Genomic DNA, 23,253 nt, shown 5'->3' on the forward strand with positions numbered 1-23,253 from the left:
ATTTAACTTGGTTTTTAACTATATAACAGCTAGTTCATATAGTATTTTATGTAGTACTACTTGTACCCTCCACATGTTGATGTGGCCAACCTTCCCTCCCTCTTTCTCTCCTTTTTTCTTTCTCTTCTTCCCTTTTTTATTTCCTTCTCTCCTTCCTTCCTTCTCGTCATCTTCTCTTCTTTCCTTCCCTTTTTTCTTTCCTTCTCTCCTTCCTTCCTTCCTTCCTTCTCTTCCTCTACTCTTCCTTCCCATTTTTCTTTTCCTTCTCTCCTTCCTTCCTTCTCTTCCATTTCCTTTCCTTCCTTTTTGCCTTCCTTCCTTCCTTTCCTCTTCTCTTCCTTCTTTTTCTTTCCTTCTCTCCTTCTCTCCTTCCTTCCTTCTCTTCCTTTTCTCTTCCTTCTTTTTCTTTCCTTCTCTCCTTCCTTCCTTCTTTTCCTCTTCCCTTCCTTCCCTTTTTTCTTTCCTTCTCTCCTTCCTTCTCTTTCTCTTTCCTTCCTTTCCTTTTTTCTTTCCTTCTCTCCTTCTCTCCTTCCTTCCTTCTCTTCCTCTTCCCTTCCCTTCCCTTTTTTCTTTCCTTCTCTCATAGAATCATAGAATCATAGAATCAAAGAGTTGGAAGAGACCTCATGGGCCATCCAGTCCAACCCCCTGCCAAGAAGCAGGAATATTGCATTCAAATCACCCCTGACAGATGGCCATCCAGCCTCTGCTTAAAAGCTTCCAAAGAAGGAGCCTCCACCACTCTCCTTCCTTCTCTTTCTCTTTCCTTCCTTTCCTTTTTTTCTTTCCTTCTCTACTTCCTTCCTTCTCTTCCTCTTCCTTTCCTTTTTTCTTTCCTTCTCTTCTTCTTACCTTCTCTTCCTCTTTCCTTCCTTCCCCTCCCTTTATCTTTCCCCTTTTTCTTCTCAGATTGACTTCTCAGTCATGTAATGCTCCCTGGCTGCTATATAAAAGGTGGGCCAGGTGTACTTTCTAATCTGAGCAGCTGGGAGAGTCTGTTTTCGGAAGATCCTCTCTCGTCCTCATCTGATCTCATCCTACTCTTTCATTGAAACAGAACCAGATGTGACACCTGTCAACAGCGCTTTGCCATCCTCTCGTACAAAGTAATTCCTGGTGAAATGAAGTCCAAATTGTGCAGGACTCCTTCTTCCAAACGTGGACTCTTGAAAGAAGAGGGAGCGAAAGCAAGATATGCAAGAGAATGCAATGGTCTCCCATTCACCAGCCTTTTGCCATCTCTGTTCGAAAGTGAGACCCTATTTGGAGGCAAAACCTGGGAATATTCTCTATCTATCTACCTACCTACCTACCTACCTATCCCCTAGAATGCCTCTAGGTACTGAGAGTTGTAACCCATGGTCCAAAATACCTGTATTGATGCAAGTCTCACGCGATCAAATCTAATGCGCACCTCCATGTTCAAAACGTGTTCGGACAGGTAAATAACTCCACACACACAAGGAAGTGAGCATTATATGTGAGTAAATACGGCAATTCCTTGTCCAAGCTCTGAATAATGGTGCCACAGCTTGTTGCTGGTGCTAAACCATATTTCGTCTTCCTTGTTGAAAGCTCAACCAACCCAAGCCTTCTTGCACCGAAGGCTTATCCCAGGCGAGCCTCATTCCCCAGGTGTTGCTTTGCCTTATGACCGACTCTTTCCCTCCCTCAAGTCAACCCGCACCTTGATCTGCTGCTGGAGCTTCTTCAGCGTCTTGACAAGCTCGCTGTTGTTCTTGTTGGCATGGTCCAGCTGGATCTCCATTTCGTTGAGGTCCGTCTCCATCTTCTTCTTCAGGCGGAGCGCCTCAGCCCGGCCTTTGGCCTCCAGCTCCAGGCTGGACTGCAAAGACTCGATGGCGCGCTGGTGGTTCTTCCTACCAAAGGGAAAGAAAAGGCAGATAAATGTTTTGATTTGGATTTTCCTGACTCCTCTAATTTCCCTTTTCTTTCTCTCTCTCCCTGCGTTCTTGCAATCTCTTGGTTTTCTTTCTGCAAGGACGATACTCTCTGGTTTGCCTCCTGGACACATTCATTTGCACTGTACCTGGTGGCTTCAAATTCCTCCTCCTTCTCATGGATTCTCCTGTCAATGTCCGCTTTCACCTGAGCCAGTTCCAGCTGAATGCGGATGAGTTTGCTCTCTTCCACCTGTTGGGGCGAAAAATAAACCCCATACACGGGAGTAAGACAGAATACAAGCAAAAGGCAATGCAAACAGCAGGGGAAGTTTGGAAACATGGTGATCTTTGGACAGAAATTATTCCTCACATCACCCGAGTCCCGCGGCTGGAGACTTTTGCAAACTGTGGTCCAAACAAGACAATGTTCCCAGTTTCCCCAGTCTTCATCTCAAATGAAGGTTACCTCGAGGGAAGACTCGGCTTCTTCCAGAGCTACTTGGAGTTCATCCTTCTCGAGCTCCAGCTTCTTCTTCATCTTCTGCAGCTCGTGCACACTCCGGCCACCTTCACCCAACTGGTCAACGAGATCCTTGATCTCCTCTGAGGAAGGGGAAACGCACAGAATTATTGGAAGGGAGTGTCCAGCCCTGCGGCCAAATTGATTGGCATCATTTGATCCTGGTGGCATTATCCAATGGACCTCAGCCACCATGCGCATAGAGAGAAGTGGAAGAAAGGGAGAAAGTACTGTTATGCTTGAAGGAACAGCCTCCCTCACTCATGTTCCTTCATGAGCCATTCAGCAGTGGAACTCTCTGCCCCGAAGTGTGGTGGAGGTTCCTTCTTTGGAAGCTTTTGAACAGGGGCTGGATGGCCATCTGTCAGGGGTGATTTAAATGCAATATTCCTGCTTCTTAGCAGGGGGTTGGACTGGATGGCCCATGAGGTCTCTTCCAACTCTATGATTCTATGATTCTATCCCTACCAAGATGCGGCCAAGAACTAACTAACTCTCTCTCACACATGTTTGGATCATGAATTTGAAACTCATATCTTGTGTTCACTATGCACTGGTTTTTTCATGTCAGGAGCTGTCATGTATTATGTTCTGCAGTTGATAGTGGTTGGTGGTGGTAGGTCTACCAGCTGGTGATGGAAGGGTTAATGTAAGTCTTAGTTCTAAAGGGTTGAGTAATCTGTAAGTAAGAGTTCATGGGTGAAAGCAATTAAGAGTGGAGCTACACAAGAGATGAGCTAGCCCTGGGACTGATCTTTGGGAGAAAAGTATTTGTCTTATCTTGGTGGTAGATGCTGCTGGTTTCCCCCCAGGTTTGTGGATTTTCAGTGTCCTGACCTGTCTGCTGAACCTTTGGGATCCTGGAACCTTGAATCTCTGGACTGGCTTCTGATTATGGTATAGACTCTTGATCCCTGGACTTGCTCATTGAACTCTCGGTGTTTGACCACTGGACTGGACCTTTTGACTATGGTGTTATCTTGGACCCACAACAGTATTTGCTGACAGTTTTGTTTTATTTTCTGTGGCTGAGTGCTATCTTTATGTTTTGGACTATTAAAACAGCCAGAAAGTAAGTCCTGGTTTAATGAAAATGTTTAACACAAACTGGGAGTTTGGTTCATCTCTTCCTAAATATTGGCAGAGCACTGGCAACGTGACAGGAGAGACTTGAGAAACTGCAAGTCTCTTCTGGTGTGAGAGAATTGGCCGTCTGCAAAGACATTACCCAGGGCATGCCTGGATGTTTTTTGATGTTTTACTATCCTTGTGGGAGGCTTCTCTCATGTCCCCACATGGGGAGCTGGAGCTGACAGAGGGAGCTCATCCACAATCTCCCCAATTCGAACTTTGCGACCTGTTGCTCTTCAGTCCTGCCGGCACAAGGAGTTAACCCATTGCATCACTGGGGGCTCCACTATACACTGTTACCTTGACTTAAGAGTTTAAGTCATTCTGTGACTGAGCTCTTAACTCAAAACTATACATTCAAATAGAACAAGAAAGAAAGATCAACTTTAAAATGATAGAAGCACAAAGTTGTGGCAAGGAAGGACAAAGCAGCAAGTGAAGAGGCAGAAGCATCCTTTTCTTCTTCCTTCTGTCCTCATTCCAGCTTCCCTCCCCTCTTGCTCTCTCTCTCTCTCTCTCTCTTCAAAAAGCTAAACATACCGGGAATAAAAAAACACACAAAATCTAGTAACCCAACGTTCCTCAAATTGGACAAAGGCACGAGGCTGAAGGTGGCTCCCTTGAAGCCTTAAAGCCCATGCTTTTCAGGCTGACGCCCCCTCTGGTACTTGCTCTTAACTCAAAACACTGCTCTTATGTCAAAGCAAAACCTGGATCGAGTGGTGACTCTTAATTCTGAATGCTCTTAAGTGGTGATTCCACTTTATATCTTTATTCTGTGTGTGTGTATATATATATAATGCTTTAATATGTTTATTTTATGTAATGTTTATGATTATATCTTTTTAGCTATGCTGTAACCCACTTCAAGCCACGAGGAGGGGTGGGTAAGAAATGAAATTATCTATCTATCTATCTATCTATCTATCTATCCATCTATCTATCTATCCGTCCATCCATCCATCCATCCATCCATCCGCCTACCCACCTACCCACCTATCTATCTATCTATCTATCTATCTATCTATCTATTGGTCTGTTTCCACTGTCTATAAACTGGAACCCAAATCTCCAGAAAGCCACTGCTAAAGAAGGGGAGAGCACCAAGGAAGAACTCCAGCTATGTCTATAGGATCTACTGAAAGCATCCCCATAGCTTAAGGTTTTAGTTTAAGATGTCAAGCCTAAATCCAATGATTGGTCCCAACTACAAGTTTGGATGTACTTGCCCTGGAGGGTCTTGTTCTCCTTCTTGACGGACTCCAGGTGCTCCAGGGACTCCTCGTAGGCAGTCTTGAGCTTGAAGTTCTCCGTCATGTACATGCGGCATTCCTTCTGGGAGCTGTCCACCTCCAGCTGCAGCTCCTCGCACTTCTGCTGCCACTCCGCCAGCATCTTGTCGAAGGCTCTCTGCTTCTTGTCCAAAGCCGCACAAGCTGCATTGGCCTGGAAGGAGGAAACCAAGGAAGCCATTCATTCACACCAGGCCTGGTTTGGGTCCCAAATCCCTAAGCCCAGTAGATGCAGAGGATTGACTTTGTTCCTTCCTCCTTGACTTAAAGTCTACTGCCTAAGCCAGCCTTCCTAACACAACACCCTCCAGATGTGTTTGTTGATCAAAATGTCATGAGTTCAAAGCCAGCCCAGGTTGGAGTAAGCTCCCAACCATTTATCTAGCTTGCTGTCGACCTTTGCAGCCTGAAAGACAGTTGCATCTGTCAAGTAGGAAATTTAGGTACTGCTTAGGTAGGGAGGCTAATTTAACTCATTTACGACACCATAAAATGCTCCATCAGTGTGCAAAAGAATGAGGAAATACTCCATTGATGACACAAGTGAATGGTGAAGCAACAGCTCCCCTGATGGCTGGAATATGAAGCATACCCTCATGGAGCTGGAAAGTTAAATAGCCTCTGTGGTACCACTTTTGCGAGGAGGCTAATTGAACTAATTTACAATGCCATAAAACTCTCCAGCAGCATGCAAAAGAATGAGGAAGTACTCCATTGATATCACAAGTGGATGGTGAAGCAACAGCTCCTCTGATGGCCGGAATTCAAAGTATACCCTCATGAAGCTGGAAAGTTAGATAGCCTCTGTGGTACTGCTTATGCAGGGAAACTAATTTAACTAATTTACGACACCATAAAACTTTCCAGCAGCGTGCAAAAGAATGAGGAAGTATCCCCTTCAATGTCACAAAAGGACAGTGAAGCAACAGCTCCCCTGATGGCCAGGATTCAAAGCATACCCTCATGGAGCTGGAAAGTTAAATAGCCTCTGTGGTACTGCTTATGCGGGGAGGCTAATTTAACTAATTTACGATACCATAAAACTCTCCAACAGTGTGCAAAAGAATGAGGAAGTATCTCCTTCAATGTCACAAATGGACAGTGAAGCAATAGCTCCCCCGATAGCTGGGATTCAAAGCATACCCTCATGGAGCTGGAAAATTAAATAGCCTCTGTGGTGCTGCTTCTGCGGGGAGGCTAATTTAACTAATTTACGACACCATAAAACTCTCCAGCAGTGTGCAAAAGAATGAGAAAGTACTCTATTGATGTCACAAGTGAACAGTGAAACGACAGCTCCTCCGGTGGCTGGAATTCGAAGCATACCCTCATGGAACTGGAAAATTACATAGCATCTGTGGTACCGCTTATGCGGGGAGGCTAATTTAACTAATTTACGATGCCATAAAACTCTCCAGCAGTGTGCAAAACAATGAGGAAGTACTCCATCGATGTCACAAGTGGATGGTGAAGCAACAGCTTCCCCGGTGGCTGGAATTCAAGCTGGAAAGTTAAATAGCCTCTGTGGTACTGCTTATGCGGGGAGGCTAATTTAATTAATTTATGATGCCATAAAACACTCCAGCAGCATGAAAAAGAATGAGGAAGTACTCCACTGATGTCGCAAGTGAACGGTGAAGTGACAGCTCCTCCGGTGGCCAGAATTTGAAGCATACCCTCATGGAACTGGAAAGTTACATAGCCTCTGTGGTACCGCTTATACGGGGAGGCTAATTTAACTAATTTGCGATGCCATAAAACTCCCAAGCAGTGTGCAAAACAATGAGGAAGTACTCCATCAATGTCATAAGTGGGTGGTGAAGCAACAGCTCCCCCAGTGGTCGGAATTCAAAGCTTACCCTTACGGAGTTGGAAATTTAAATAGCCTCTGTGGTACCGCTTATGCAGGGAGACTAATTTAACTAATTTACGATGCCATAAAACTCTCCAGCAGCACGTAAAAGAATGAGGAAGTACTCCATCAATGTCACAAGTGGACGGTGAAGCAACAGCTCCCCCAGTGGCCGGAATTCAAGCTGGAAAGTTAAATAGCCTCTGTGGTACCGCTTATGCGGGGAGGCTAATTTAACTAATTTACGATGCCATAAAACTCTCCAGCAGCATGTAAAAGAATGAGGAAGTACTCCATTGATGTCACAAGTGGGTGGTGAAGCAACAGCTCCCCCGGTGGCCGGAATTCAAGCTGGAAAGTTAAATAGCCTCTGTGGTACCGCTTATGCGAGGAGGCTAATTTAACTAATTTACAACACCATAAAACTCTCCAGCAGTGTGCAAAAGAATGAGGAAGTACTCCATTGATGTCACAAGTGGGTGGTGAAGCAACTGCTCCCCCAGTGGCCAGAATTTGAAGCACACTCTCAAGAAGCTGGAAAGTTAAATAGACTCTGTGTGTTCGTTTATATATGTTGTGTGTCTATGGCATTGAATGTTTGGCGTGTATATGTGCCTTGCGATCCTCCCTGAGTCCTCTGCGGAGTGAGAAGGGCGGAATATAAATACTGTAAATAAATAAATAGATGCTTCTAGAACATGGCCATACAGCCCCAAAAACCTACAACAACCCAATAATAACTTTATTTGACCCACCTCCATCTTCCCAAAGGTACTCAGGGTGGCTTACATATGGGACCAAATGGAACACCTTGCAACTACCAATCGCAGAGGTCCAGAAGCACTGTCCTCTGAGCAAGCTCACCTTCTCAAGGTCCAGCGTGAGATCCTCCACTTCCATCTGGAGCCTCTGCTTGTTCTTCTCCATGCTGGCCACCCGGGCTTGAGCCGATTCGGCCGTTTCCTCTGCCTCCTGGAGCCGGGCGGTCAGTTTCCTCCTGCGAAGAAAGAAGGCAAGAAAGGGAAGAACAAGTCAATGGAGCTGAAGAAGGCACTGCGCTGACCATCATAACCCTCCTTCACGGATGTATGGGAACGCCATACGACGGGCACGCGTGTTATGCACGCTCACTGAACATATTTTAATGTATACACTAAGAGTTTTGTATTCCATGGAATCGCTCTGAAGAATCGAATGATGCCTCTCTAGTCATTGTTAGATCCTCCAAAGCAATTGTATGGTGTGCTTCATCCAGAAGCTCAAGACATATTTCATCTCATGTTAATATTTATTTGTTTGTTTACAGTATTGATTTTCCGCCCTTCTCACCCCGCAGGGGACTCAGGGCGCATCACAATGCACATATACATGGCAAACATTCAATGCCATTGTGACGGCGCGAGTGGCGCTACCTATGTGTAGAACTTTTAGTTGCAAGATTTAAACTGTTGTATCATACTTAATCCTGTCTTCTTACCCTGCTTATGTATAGTTGGATTGATTGGTTATTTATAGCTGTCAATCAGTATTGTTTGGCTCCACCTCTTCCTTGAGGAGGGAAGTGCTTCCCTTTTTTCATTCTGCCATCAGAGTTTCTATCAGATGAACGTGAGTAAGAGACTTGGCTCTAAAAGCCCCTGCTTAAATTACCTCTCAACACCAATTCTAAGGTTTTTTACCCTTGGGACTCATGCTTTATGTCCAGATCACCCTGGACAACATTGAGGAGACCCAAGCGCCTTCAAACCAGTTCTTTTGGCACCAGAGGAAGGTCTTGTCCCTTCAACATAGGCCATTGGACTGGGGTTGTGTTTATTCCGATATTCACAGCCATTGAGGAAAGAGGAAACAGGAAAAGCTTCTCTGCTTCAAACTCCTTGGACTTCAGAAATTGTAAAGTATATTTCCTTTGTCCCCGTTGAAACATCAAGCTTATGCCTAAGAAAGATAACTCTTTGTGATCAATAAATCTTATTTTGAGTTATCTACAGTGTTTTGGGTCTTTTGGGAGTTCCAGTTTCCTATAGGAGGGCAAGAAGCAATCCCCTGGGGAAAGATGCCACGTCCATGCCTCTTTCACTAAGAGCTATAGCCCCCAGGCGTGACGGCACAGACATAGACACACAACATATATATAGAGATACACAGATGCTATTAAACTTTCCAGCTTCATGAGGGTATGTTTCAAATTCTGGCCACCGGGGGAGCTGTCGCTTCACCGTCCACTTGTGACACTGATGGAGTACTTTCTCATTATTTCGCATGCTGCTGGAAAGTTTTATGGCGCCGTTGTTTTGTTCATTTGTTCAGTCGTTTCCGACTCTTCGTGACTTCATGGACCAGCCCACGCCAGAGCTCCCTGTCGGCCGTCACCACCCCCAGCTCCTTCAAGGTCAATCCAGTCACTTATGTGACTTTCTCATTCTTTTGCATGCTGCTAGAAAGTTTTACGGTGCCATTGTTTTGTTCATTCGTCCAGTCGTTTCCGACTCTTCGTGATTGTTTCAATTTTCAATTTTAACTTTACATTTGGCCTTCCCACAGTTGTAATTGTGTGTTGTCTTATTGTTAATTGTTGCATATTTTATTGTCTATGTTTTTATTTTTTATTGCTTGTATTGTTGTTATTATTGCTTGTATTGTTGTGTTTGGGCTCGGCCTCATGTAAGCCGCACCGAGTCCCTTGGGGAGATGGTAGCGGGGTACAAATAAAGTATTATTATTATTATTATTATTATTATTATTATTATGGCGCCATAAATTATTTAAATTAACCTCCCCACATAAGCAGTACCCAAATTTCCTACTTAACAGATGCAACTGTCTTTCGGGCTGCAAAGGTCGACAGCAAGCTAGACAAAAGGTCGAGAACTTACTCCGACCCGGGCTTACTTTGAACTCATTACCTTTTGGCCAGTAGTGATTTTTAATGAAGCTGACTCCCAACCAACTGCGCCACAACCCAGTCCAATCAGTCAATCAATCAATCAATCAATCAATCAATCAATCAGGTTCCTATTATAATATATAGGAGTCCAAAACACCTGGAAGGAGGACCCAAGTTTGGCCATGACTGGTCTGTAAAAATAAGATGAGGAACCCCTATGGTCCTCCAGATGTTAGTAGGCCCCAGATCTCATTAGCACCAGCCAGGGATGAAAGTAGGGACCTATCAACATCTGGGGGGTCATAGAGGTTCTCCATCCACTCCTATGGAACTAAGCATTATCCTCTGGACTGAAATACGTTCCTCCCGCCTGCCCGAAGCCTTGCTCACTTTGTCTCTTCCAGCTCTTCTGTCCTCTGGATGGCGTCCGTTTCGTATTTGGTGCGCCACGTGGTGACTTCGGTGTTGAGCTTGGAGACCAGGCGTTGCAACTCGGCTTTGCCGGATTGCTCTTCCTCCAATTGCTCTTTGATCAAGTCCAGGTCGTGCTTGGTGTTGGCCAAGCTGACCACAGCAGCACTTCGAGCCTGTGGATATCCAAAGCATGGTCGGTCAACCCACTTCTCATCTACAGCAACACCTTGACTTAAGGGTTCAATCCGCCTTGTAACCGAGCTCTTAACTCAAAGCAAATCCCCATTGAAATGCTATTACTCTGTTCCGCTCCCCAATAAAACCCAATTTTTGTTAAGCGCTCTTAAATAAGAAAATATATATCTAATAATGTAGCAGATCCTACCTACTTCTCATCTACAGTAACACCTTGACTTAAGAGTTCAATCCGCCTTGTGACCGAGCTCTTAACTCAAAGCACATCTAATTGAAATGCTATTACTCTGTTCCGCTCCCTAACAAAACCCAACTTTTTGTTAAGTGCTCTTAAATAAGAAAATATATAACTAATAATGTAGGAGATCCTACCCACTTCTCATCTACAGTAACACCTTGACTTAAGAGTTTAATTCTCCTTGTGACCGAGCTCTTAACTCAAAGCAAATCTAATTGAAATGCTATTACTCTGTTCCGCTCCCCAATAAAACCCCAATGGTTCATCATTCATACGGCAGCGTTGGTGAAGAGGGCCCAGCAGAGACAGGACTATCTGAGACTCTTAAGGAACCAACAACTGAATGGAAAACTGCTGGTGACTGTGCTATAGACAGTGTCCTCACCTACTACATCTGTGCATGGTTTTGTACCTGCACAGTGGCAGATAGGACGGCGCTCCAAAGGGTCACCACTTCTGCACAGAGAAGCATTGGTTGCCCTCTTTCTCCCCTCTTTGGAAGAACTTTATAGGTCCCACAACCTTAAGAAAGCTCAGAACATCCTTAAGATTCCATCTCACCTGGTATATTCTTTTAAAAAAATTATTGCCATCTGGCAGACATTACAGGGTGACAAAGACAAGGACAAACAGCCTGAAGCTTTTATCCGAGAGCTGTGGCTACGTTGAATTCCATAACTTTGCATTGATGTGGTATTGGGGACTGTGTGGTGGTGTGGGGTGCGTATGTGTGTGGACGGATGGGTGTGTTGTTTTGTGGTGTGTGCAGGGGAAGGTATGTAATTTCGTTGTGCAATACCACAATGAAAAATAAAGCTATTCTAATTCTACTCTATTCTACTCTAATTCTGCTTTTAATGCTTTGAATCATTGAACTTAATGCCTATATATATATAAACTCTGATTTTAATGCTTTGTACTCCTGGTCTGTGACCATCACAATAAAATTCATTCAATTACAAAAAAAGAAAGATCAACTTAAAAATGGTAGAAGCACAAAGCAACACAAAGTAAAGAGGCAGAAGCATCTGTTTCTTCTCCATCCTGTCCTAATTCCAGCCTCCCTCCCTCCCTCCCTCTCTCTCTCTCTTTCCCTTCAAAAAGCTAAACATACCGGGAATAAAACCACACAAAATCAACTAACCCAAAGTTCCTCAAAGCGGAAAACAGCTTAAGGCATACACAAGGCCCAGAGGCTGCTCCCTTGAATCCGTAAAGCCCTGTCATCTGGCACTCACTCATAACTCAAAATGCTGCTCGTATGTCAAAGCGCAATGAGCAACAGCTCTTAACTCAAAATTATCGTGACTTGGGACACTCTTAAGTAGAGGTTCCACTGTATTTCACTTCCTCTGTTTGAAAACGCCAGCCCCATTTCTACAAAGCGAATGCACTCTAGGCTCAGTTTAAGGGGGTGTGTGTGTGTTACATGGGCTTCACTTTGGCACCCTTACCTTTGACTCTTCGTCCAGCTGCCGCTTGAAGTCGTCCACCTGGGAGGTGAGGGAAGTCTTGATGCGGAAAATTTGGTTCAGCCGCCCCTGGCTCTCCTCGTGCTCTCGGCTCAGTTCGCTATTCTCAGCTACGGCAAGAGAGAGGAGAGTTAAAGAAATACTTGAGAGAAGACGGATTCATGGCATGGCAACCTTGAGGACGTTAACTCCCAGTGACCAGACTGGCTGGACAAGTCTGGGAATTGTAGTCCAAAGAACTCACTTCTCTGTCTTAATATTTCCTTGAAGGAAAACAAAGCACAAGACCCTTGGAAGAAAGGCAGGGAGTGGTGTTTCTTGAGAAATTTCACTACAAGTCCCATCCTCCCTGGTGATCAATTGTCTGGTTGAGGTTGACATCAGTGCAATGTGTTTATCCTAGAGCTGTGCCTATGTTGAACTCCTTGGGTTCACATAATACTGTACTTGATGCTGACTATGTTTTAAGTTGTCTCCAAAAGGAAGACAAAGAAGCCATCCTAACTTAATCAAAACCGCATCAAGCTTCAGTGCAGTCCCGTCTACACTTAGAAACTGATCTGCTTCCTAACTATTCAATAGGCATGGATAGAGTCACTCGAATAACTCATAGCTCGTAATAATTTCGTTAAAACTACCTTTTTGAAGTGATATCAAAGCTTTTTTAAAAAACGGAAGTTCCTTTGTTCTTCCGAAGCTTTTTCTGCCATTTTTGATATGACTCAGGAAGTGAGCCGGAAATGATTTTCCCCACTTCTGGTCCTTGGCCTCGGATCAAGCCAGAGAAGCCAGTTTTAAACCGGAGAAGAAAGGAATTTCCTCCGCTTGCTTTTCCCCACTTCTGGTTCCTGGCCTCGGCTCAAGCCAGAGAAGCCAGTTTTAATCCAGAGAAGAAAGGAATTTCCTCCGCTTGCTTGTCCCCACTTCTGGTCCTTGGCCTTGGCTCAAGCCAGAGAAGCCAGTTTTAAACTAGAGAAAGAAGGAATTTCCTGGCCTCAGCTCAAGCCAGAGAAGCCAGTTTTAAAGCCAGAGAAGGAAGAAATTTCCTCTGCTTGCTTTTCCCCACTTCTGGTCCCTGGCCTCAGATCAAGCCAGAGATGCCAGTTTTAAATCAGAGAAGGGAGGATTTTCCTGGCCTCAGCTCAAGCCAGAGAAGCCAGTTTTAAACCAGAGAAGCCAGTTTTAAACCAGAGAAGGAAGTAATTTCCTGGCCTCAGCTCAAGCCAGAGAAGACAGTTTTAAGCCAGAGAAGCCAGTTTTAAACCAGAGAAGGAAGTAATTTCCTGGCCTCAGCTCAAGCCAGAGAAGACAGTTTTAAGCCAGAGAAGCCAGTCTTAAACCAGAGAAGGAAGGAATTTCCTTCGCTTGCTTTCCCCCTCTTCTGGTCCCTGGCCTCAGATCAAGCCAGAGATGCCAGTTTTAAACCAGAGAAGGAAGTAATTTCCTGGCCTCAGCTCAAGCCAGAGAAGCCAGTTTTAAACCAGAGAAGCCAGTTTTAAACCAGAGAAGGAAGTAATTTCCTGGCCTCAGCTCAAGCCAGAGAAGACAGTTTTAAGCCAGAGAAGCCAGTTTTAAACCAGAGAAGGAAGTAATTTCCTGGCCTCAGCTCAAGCCAGAGAAGACAGTTTTAAGCCAGAGAAGCCAGTCTTAAACCAGAGAAGGAAGGAATTTCCTTCGCTTGCTTTCCCCCTCTTCTGGTCCCTGGCCTCAGATCAAGCCAGAGAAGCCAGTTTTAAACCAGAGAAAGGAAGGAATTTCCTGGCCTCGGATCAAGCCAGAAAAGCCAGTTTTAAACCAGAGAAGGAAGGAATTTCCTCCGCTTGCTTTTCCCCACTTATGGAGTAAAACAACTACTTTCAAAGTAAAGACCACCCAATTAAACAGGAAATAACACTTTCAAACCATTAACGAAAGGCTTCAGAAGTCTCTGAAGTTTCGAAATGTTTTGAATTTTTTTTCTGTGAAAATCGGAATTGACTTTAGAATCGCACTGCCTACATCCAAAACAAGTTTTGAACCTTTTTTTGTGGATCAATCAAGTCTACTATTCAAATTTTGTATCTGTAATAGATGATTGGTGATATTCTGTATTGGCTCCTTAGTTACAAACATGTATCTATCTAAGCAATATTGTTGGTTTAACATCCCCAACCCAGCAGAACAAAGTTGGCTGGAGGTGATGGCAGTTGTACACCAATGGATTGGGTCAAAGAAATGTCTGAATCAACGGAGAATGAACTGACCTTGGAGGCGAGAGCGGATAGCATTGATCTCGGCTTGGTTCTTCTCCAGCTCAGACAGTCGGGCATTGGCTTCGGACAGGTTGTCTTCCAGTTTGCGGACGTGAGCCTCAGCGTTTAGCTGCAAAAGGCACAGAGCAGAGATTGTGACCGAGATAATGTACCTGGTGGTTGTGTCATCTGGTGCATTCTGGGATCTGTACTCTAACTGAGTCATCTTTCCAAGGTCTGCTCCCTCCTTGCAACTGTTTATGAAAAGAACTATCATATAAATAATTTTCCAAGCTCTGTTGACTTTGTCCAATGGGATACTGAAGGAGGGACCTTGGAGTGCATTGCTACTTTATTGCTTGCATTGCCACCCAAAATCTAGGACCCGTTGAGTCTGAAGCCTCATCTCCTTACAGAGAACCTTGAGAAATCCAATTCGCACTAGACAATTATAATACTACTAGCTGTACCCTGCCACGCGTTGCTGTGGCCTATAGTAAATCTTTTCAAAGTAGAGGTAGATATCTGGACTATTATGAAAGAGAGGTCCCTACCTATTCCTTCCCCCTTTTTCTCCCCCTTTCTCTCCTTTCTTCCTTCTCTACCTCTTTCTTTCTTTCTTTCCTTCTTTCGCTCCTTGGTTTCATCCTTCTCTCTTTCCTTCATTCCCTCCCCCTTTCTTCCTTTGCCTCCTTTCTTCCCTCCATGTTTCCTTCCTTCTTTCATTTTTTATTTCCTTTTCTCCTTCCTTCTTTACCTCTTTCCTGCCTTTCCTTCCTTTTATTTTTCTTTCCTTTCTACTTTCTCTTCTTCCTTCCTTCGGTACCTCTTTCTTTCCTGCCTTCCCTCCTTCCTTTTATTTATTTATTTATTTACTTTGCTTATATACCGCAATTCTCAGCCCTTTAGGGCGACTCATTGCGGTGCCTTTCTTCCTTCCCAATGCTTACCAAACCCTTCTCGTGCTTTCTGTTGGTCATGGGAGTCCTGTGTGCCATGTTTGGTTTAATTCTGTCGTTGGTGGAGTTCAGAATGCTTTGATTATAGGTAAACTATAAATCCCAGCAGCTTCAATGGAGGGGGGTGGGAGGAGGAGGAGTGCAGGGGCGGGGCGTCGGTGGGTGTGGGCGGGGCTTTGGCAGAGGAGGGAGGGAGGTGCGGAGGGTGCGTTGGCTGTTTGGCCATGTGCGTGCGCCGAGGACTTTGCGCCATTGCGCATGCTCAGTTATTTTGTCCTTTTGTGAGTGTGTTGTTGTGTTGTTTTATATTTTGATTCGATATGTTTGTACCTTGTGGGTTGAGGTATGTGCATGGGAATTTTGGTTAATTTTCGTTGGGTGGTTTTTGAGTTTTGCTGTCCCGTTGGATGCCCCTTACAGATTTATATATATAGATGATTCCAATTTGACTGCCATAATAATAATAATAATAACAACAACAACGATAGAAACAATAATAATAATTTTATTTCTTACCAACCTGTCCTCATGGCTCAAAGTGGATAAGAAATAACATTGTTGTTGTTATGCTTATTTATAGGGTCCTAACTGACCCTATAAATAATAATAATAACAGCAATAATAATAATTTTATTTCTTATCTGCCTCTACTCGTGGCTCGAGGTGAATGAGAAATAACATTGTTGTTGTTGTTTTACATTGTTGTTGTTGTTATTCTTCTTCTTTATAGGGTCCTTAGTTGCCCTATAAATAACAATAACAATAACAAGAATAACAATTTTATTTCTTATCTGCCTCTACTCAAGGCTCAAAGTGGATAAGAAATAACATTGTTGTTTTTGTTGTTGCTGTTGTTATTCTTATTTATAGGGTTTTAACTGGCCATATAAATAAAAACAACAACAACAACAATAACAACAATTTTATTTCTTACCCAACTCTCCTCTTTGCTTGAAGTGGATAAGAAATAACGTTGTTGTTGTTGTTGTTGTTGTTGTTGTTGGTTTTATTTATAGGGTTCTAACTGGCCCTATAAACAACAACAAAAACAATTTTATTTCTTACCCACCTCTCCACGTGGCTCAAGGTGGATAAGAAATAACATTATTGTTGTTGTTATTTATAGGATCCAAACTGGCCCTATAAATAACAACAACACCAACAACAATTTTATTTCTTACCCAACTCTCCTTGTGGCTCGAGGTGGGTTATGGCATAATTAAAACACATAAATATTTTAAACATTCTATTAATATACACTTTTTTTTGTCGTGTCAGGAGCAACTTGAGAAACTACAAGTCACTTCTGGTGTGAGAGAACTGGCCGTCCGCAATGACATTGCACATTTCTATATAAGATACATATTGCCGTTAAATATGAGCAAGCTGTATTGAGGGGTGAGGTCTCCAAGCTCCTTGTAGAACAGACACAGGGCAACTTTGGCCCTCCAGATGTTTTGGACTTCAACTCCCACCATTCCTGTTAGGAATGGTGGGAGTTGAAGTCCAAAACATTTGGAGGGCCAAAGTTGGCCCATGCCTGTTCTGAAACTTCCTCCTCCTCTTTGTTTTGGTACCTTGGATTTCTGGACGGTCTCCACGCTGGCACTGAGGTCCTCGATCTCCGCCTTGAGGACCTGCTTGTCCTTCTCCAGCTTGGACTTCACCCTCTGCAGGTTCTCCAGGTGCTCCGTCATCTCGGCCATGGCATCCGTGTGCTTCTTGCGCAGGGTGGAGGCGGTGGCCTCGCTCTGCAAGGCGGCTTCTTCCAATTCCCTCCGCAGCTTCAGGAGTTCAGCCTCGCGCTTGCGGTTCTGCTCGATCTGAAAGGCGGAACACAAAATCCAAAAGCATAACATTAATCCAAAGGCGTATCCATTAACATGAAGACAGGAACCTTTCCAGGGTAAATTCTCCAAAGATACATAAGCATAAATACGTAGGAACATGAAACAGGAACCGTGACAATACGAAAGACAAGAACTGGGAATCGTAAACAGGAGACCGATCTCCTTTAGCAACGTTGTCTCCTCTGAAAAGCCTGAAACAAAACACTTAATTTAAGCCTTCCAAGAGACCTCATCACACTAGAGAATGAATCCACTTTAAATCCAGTTGCTGCCTCCTGCAGAATCCTGGGATTTGTAGTTTAGGGAGGAGCCTTTAACAGCCTCACTAAACTACAAACCCCAGAATTTTGCAAGAGGCAGAAACCAGATTTAAAGTGGATTCATTCTCTAGTGCAATGGAGTAGCATGACACTCATGACATCATGACTAACACACCTGAACCTCAAGGTCTTATCTTGGTGAAAAGGGTGTTTCAGTGCTAAGGTGTAACAGTTCGGATGAAAACTGAGTTTTTCTAAACAGTGAGCAGATGGTACAGTTACACTCTGCTGACAACTGATAAGCACTCTGCTATGTATAGGTTTATTTTGACTTTCCCTGAGGCATTCACTCCAGTACGCAGCCTATCCAGGGAGAGCGTGATTGGGAAAAACTATAAATCACGCACCTATCCCACCTCAACAATCTTCACAATGGAGATAACAACCAACTAGATGGATGGGTGGATTGAGAAAAGAACTGGGAATCATAAACAGGAGACCGATCTCCTTTAGCAGCATTGTCTCCTCTGAAAGGCCTGAAGCAAAACACTTAATTTAAGCCTTCCAAGAGACCTCATCACACTAGAGCAGTGTTTCTCAACCTTCCTAATGTTGTGACCCCTTAATACAGTTCCTCATGTTGTGGTGACCCCCAACCAAAAAAAATATTTTCATTGTTGCTTCAGAACTGTAATTTTGATACTGTTATGAATCATAATGTAAATATCTGATATGCATGATCTATTTTCATTCACTGGACCAAAATTGACACAAATACCCAATACACACAAACTTGAATAATGGTGGGGTTGGGGGAGATTGATTTTGTCATTAGGGAGTTGTAATTGCTGGGATTTAAAGTTCAGCTACAATCAAAGAGCATTCCGAACTCCACCAACTATAGAATTGAACCAAACTTGTTGCATTAGCTGGAATCCTGCATCCAGCAGCAAGTTGGATTTGGTAGCTAATGAACTCCTTTCAAATGCTATGATTGTATGATTGTCAATTTTAAAATATCCATTGTAAAACTGACCTTGAGTTTTGGAGTTGTAGTTCACCTATATCCAAAGAGCACTGTGGACTCAAACAATTATGGATCATGACCAACTTGGCACAAATATTCAATATGCCCAAATGTAAACACTGGTGGAGTTTGGGGGAAAAAATAGACCTTGACTTTTGGGAGTTGTAGTTGGTGGGATGTATAGTTCACCTACAATCAAAGAGCATTCTGAATCCCAACAATGACATAATTGGGCCAAACTTTCCACACTGAAACCCCATGACCACTAGAAAATACTTTTCCGATGGTCTTTGGTGACCCCCCTGACACCCCCTTGCGACCCCTCCAGGGGTCCCGACCCCCAGGTTGAGAAACACTGCACTAGAGAATGAATCCACTTTAAATCAGGTTGCTGCCTCCTGCAGAATCCTGGGATTTGTAGTTTAGGGAGGAGACTTTAACAGCCTCACTAAACTACAAACCCCAGAATTCTGCAAGAAGCAGAAACCAGATTTAAAGTGGATTCATTCTCTAGTGCGATGGAGTAGTAACACACCCATGACATCATGACTAACACACCTGGACCTCAAGGTCTTATCTTGGTGAAAAGTGTATTTCAGTGCTAAGGTGTAACATTTCGGATGAAAACTGAATCAGAGTTTTTCTAAACAGTGAGCAGATGGTACAGTTACACTCTGCTGACAACTGATAAGCACTCTGCTATGTATAGGTTTATTTTGACTTTCCCTGAGGCATTCACTCCAGTATGCAGCCTATCCAGGGAGAGCGTGATTGGGAAAAACTATAAATCACGCACCTATCCCACCTCAAGAGTCTTCACAATGGAGATAACAACCTACTGGATGGATGGAGAAAAGAACTGGGAATCATAAACAGGAGATCGATCTCCTTTAGCAACGTTGTCTCCTCTGAAAGGCCTGAAACAAAACACTTAATTTAAGCCTTCCAAGAGACCTCATCACACTAGAGAATGAATCCACTTTAAATCCAGATGCTGCCTCCTGCAGAATCCTGGGATTTGTAGTTTAGGGAGGATCCTTTAACAGACTCACTAAACTACAAACCCCAGAATTCTGCAAGAAGCAGAAACCAGATTTAAAGTGGATTCATTCTCTAGTGCGATGGAGTAGCAAGACACCCATGACATCATGACTAACACACCTGGACCTCAAGGTCTTATCTTGGTGGAAAGGGTGTTTCAGTGCTAAGGTGTAACAGTTCGGATGAAAACTGAATCAGAGTTTTTCTAAACAGTGAGCAGATGGTACAGTTACACTCTGCTGACAACTCATAAGCACTCTGCTATGTATTGGTTTATTTTGACTTTCCCTGAGGCATTCACTCCAGTACGCAGCCTATCCGGGGAGAGCATGATTGGGAAAAACTATAAATCACGCACCTATCCCACCTCAACAGTTTTCACAATGGAGATAACAACCTACTGGATGGGTGGATGAAGACGTACCTGAGCAGTGGTGGCCCCGCCAGCCTCTTCCAGTCGGTCAGAAAGCTCTTCCAGTTCCCGGGAGATGTCACTGCGTTGTTTCTCCACCTGAAGGAGAATGAGAAAGTAAAATATGAACACCGCCATGCCCAAACCCTATTTGTATGGTTGCACTGGTTAAGGATGATGGGAATTGTAGTGTTCCTCTAGATCAGGCATGGGCCAACTTTGGCCCTCCAGATGTTTTGGACTTCCACAATTCCTAACAGCCTACTGGAGGAGCCCAAAACACCTGGAAGGTTGAAGTTGGCTCATACTGCTATAATACTAAGCAATTTTCCCCATGTTTTAATGATAGAGCCAATTAGGAAATGACATTTATAACTTAGGAACAAAAACCTCATTACATGGTGTAATTGCCCATTCAAGCTTCCTGCACGGCTTCCTTTTGTCTCTTTAATAAAGCATAATTTGGAGCATGTTAACCCTGGCCAACACACATTTGGTTTAGCTCTGTTTCTGGGTATCTTTGGTCTGCTGATTCCAAAAATGGCAGCGTTTTTTCCCTATCAGCACTAGTTTTCGAGATCCAGGACATTTGGAATTTATTTGGAATCTACCCATAGAAAACTACAATCACAATATCTAAGGAACTAAAGTTGATGCGTCTATCCAATGCCATAATTTGAACCTGTACTGAAGATACTTCAGCGTTAGTGGTCCAAATGTCCATGAAATAGTTAATTTGTGGAACATTATGAAGCATGTGTGGACAAGGAAGATGTTGCAGTAGACTAGGAGGCTGGGCACCGAATTAATGAGCTGATAATAGTGGGGTATAAATATAGCAGACGCCATTTGTTCTGTCTCTGTCTCTTCAATCGTGACCGTGCTAACGAGTAAGTGTCATTGCAATTAATTTATTTTTCCATGTCAGGAGTAACTTGAGAAACTGCAAGTCGCTTCTGGTGTGAGAGAATTGGCCGTCTGCAAGGACGTTGCTAAGGGGACACCCAGATGTTTCGATGTTTTACCATTCTTGTGGGAGGCTACTCTGATGTTCCCGCATGAGGAGCTGGAGCTGACAGAGGGAGCTCACTCATGCTCTCCCTGCATTCTAACCTCTGACCTGTTGGTCTTCAGTCCTGCCGGCACAAGGGTTTAACCCGTTGCGCCATTGGGGGCTCCTATATTGCAATGAATGAAATGTAAATAAAGATAAGAGCCGCTTGTCGAAGCAGAAACAACTGTCTGAAGTCATTTAATTGAATGATAAGAAGCACGTTGGCCAGCAAATTGCATTGATAGGCTTAACACTAAGGGACCTTGTAGATGTTTTGTAAAGACGAGGCATTGAAAAAAGCACTTCAAAACAACAATGCAGAGAGTCTCTTCCTTGACTTACCTTCGCCCTTATAGAACGTTCAGATTCAAGCTCTTCCTCCAGTTCTTCAATTCGGGCCTGTCAAAAATACACAAGCATGTGAGCAATATTTCTGCACATGGTAGCTGCACCTATCAGTTAATGATTGATAAAGGTTTGCTCAGGATGATTAGAATTTGATTCTCCAGACCCTTGATCATTTTAGTCACCCTCTTCCTCTGGACACATTCCAGCTTGCCAATATCTCTCTTGAATTGTGGTGCCCAGAATTGGACACAATATTCCAGATGTGGTCTAACCAAAGCAGAATAGAGCATGGGGAGCAGGACTTCCCTAGATCTAGACACTATGCTCCTATTGATGCAGACCAAAATGCCATTGGCTTTTTTTGCCGCCACATCACATTTCTGGCTCATGTTTAACTTGTTGTCCACGAGGACTCCAAGATCTTTTTCACACGTCCTGCTTTCGAGCCAGGCCTCATTGTCCCCCATTCTGTATCTTTGCATTTCGTTTTTTCTGCCTAAGTGGAGTATCCTGCATTTGTCCCTGTTGAACTTCATTTTCTTAGTTTTGGCCAATCATCTCTCTAATCTGTCAAGATTGTTTTGGATTCCATTCCTGTCTTATGGAGTATTGGCTCTCCCTCCCAATTTAGTGTCGTCTGCAAACTTGATGATCCTGCCTTCTAGCCCTTCATCTAAGTCATGAATGAAGATGTTGCCCAGGACAGAACCCTGCGGCACTCCACTTGTCACTTCTTTCCAGGATGAAGAGGAAGCCTTGGGGAGAATCACCCTCTGGGTTCGTCCATTTAACCAATTCCAGATCCACCTCACCGTAGTTTTGCCTCACCCACATTGGACTAGTTTCCTTGCCAGAAGGTCATGGGGGACCTTGTCAAAGAAGGCCTTCCTGAAATCCAGACACGCTACATCCACGGCATTCCCCGCATCTACCCAGCTTGTAACTCTATCGAATCCCTGCAAGATTGTTCCAGCAACAATACAGTACGACCCTATATCCATGCAACCGGTGCCCGTGGCTTCTAGGTCTTCCGGTGTAACTCTACGGCATTCTTGGGCCAGAAGTATTTCATTTCAATAGGGGTTCCAGTTAGCCATATCCATGCAAAGTCTGGGAATATATTGCCATGGATCAATGTCTGCTTCTGGAGCTGGCCAGATGGCCTCCCAGTGTCATACATCCTTAGCCTTAGCCGTAGAAATCCACTTTATCTAATTCTGAGAATTAACCAGAGTGTCATCTTCTAGCCCGATGACCTGAGAGGGATCAGCTGCCCTTGAATGGCTAGCCAAAGAGACTTAGAGGGGAAAGGGGGTCAATGCAATGGGGCGGCCTTTCCAGCTGTCCTCCCCTCCCTTCCTTCCTACCTGATGCTCCTTGAGTTTCCTCTGCAGCGTGGAGTTCAGGGCTTGCTCATCCTCCACTTTGGAGTTGACGGAATTGATCTCCATGTCGCGCCTGCAAAACAAAGGAGCCACAATTCAGGAATTGTGGGAGCTGAAGTCCAAAACACCTGGAGGAGAGCCGAAGTTTGCCCATGCTTGTGATAGACCACACAGATCCAGAGTAGGTCCCTACAGTAACTTATGGACCCATCACCAAGACTCTACTTCTGGAAGGCAATCATACTCTGCCATGAGGGATCACCGATGATGATGGACATCTTAACACACATATCCTTACGTCTCCATGGAGGATGGGTTTCCATACACACACACTTACTTCTTCACCACTTCTTCCAAGTCGAGCTTTGCTCTTTCCATTTCGTTGAGATTGTCGATGGTCATTTTCAAGTCGCCCTCCGCTTTGCGTCGGGCCTTCTCCACCTCGGCACGGATTTTCTTCTCTTGCTCCCAGTTGTCTTCCAACTGGTTCAGAGAATCCACAGAATGGACATTATCAGATGGAAGTCAATGAAACTATGGTTAGGCTGTCCTAGTCAATCCTAACCAGAGTCACATAATCTTGACAATGGAAGTTCTAACCCAGCTCCAAGATGATGTGACTCTAGTTGGGTCATCTAGCCTAGGAAGTCAATTAAACAATAGCTTGGCCATCCTAGTTAATCCCAACCAGAGTCACATAATCTTGACAGTGGAGGTTCTAACCCATCTCCAAGATGAGGTGACTCTAGTTGGGTCATCTAGCCCAGGAAGTCAATAAAAC

At 44.1% G+C, this 23,253-nt stretch overlaps 1 protein-coding gene across 1 annotated transcript in view; it reads right to left on the reverse strand.

Moving 5' to 3' along the window:
• LOC132780008 (myosin-16) overlaps positions 1-23,253 on the reverse strand; it is a 97,301-nt gene that overhangs the window by 11,097 nt on the left and 62,951 nt on the right. The window contains exons 26-38 of the mRNA XM_067462275.1: positions 22,810-22,955; positions 22,455-22,545; positions 21,082-21,138; positions 19,698-19,784; positions 16,673-16,918; positions 14,149-14,266; positions 11,888-12,015; positions 9,977-10,173; positions 7,564-7,696; positions 4,785-5,001; positions 2,371-2,507; positions 2,051-2,154; positions 1,688-1,880 (exon numbers count right to left, since the gene is read on the reverse strand). Coding sequence (XP_067318376.1) covers positions 1,688-1,880; positions 2,051-2,154; positions 2,371-2,507; positions 4,785-5,001; positions 7,564-7,696; positions 9,977-10,173; positions 11,888-12,015; positions 14,149-14,266; positions 16,673-16,918; positions 19,698-19,784; positions 21,082-21,138; positions 22,455-22,545; positions 22,810-22,955 — 1,854 coding nt within the window. The remainder of the gene's footprint in view (positions 1-1,687; positions 1,881-2,050; positions 2,155-2,370; positions 2,508-4,784; positions 5,002-7,563; positions 7,697-9,976; positions 10,174-11,887; positions 12,016-14,148; positions 14,267-16,672; positions 16,919-19,697; positions 19,785-21,081; positions 21,139-22,454; positions 22,546-22,809; positions 22,956-23,253) is intronic.

This window comes from Anolis sagrei, chromosome Y (assembly GCF_037176765.1).
Source record: "Anolis sagrei isolate rAnoSag1 chromosome Y, rAnoSag1.mat, whole genome shotgun sequence".
Taxonomy (NCBI): Eukaryota; Metazoa; Chordata; class Lepidosauria; order Squamata; family Dactyloidae; genus Anolis; species Anolis sagrei.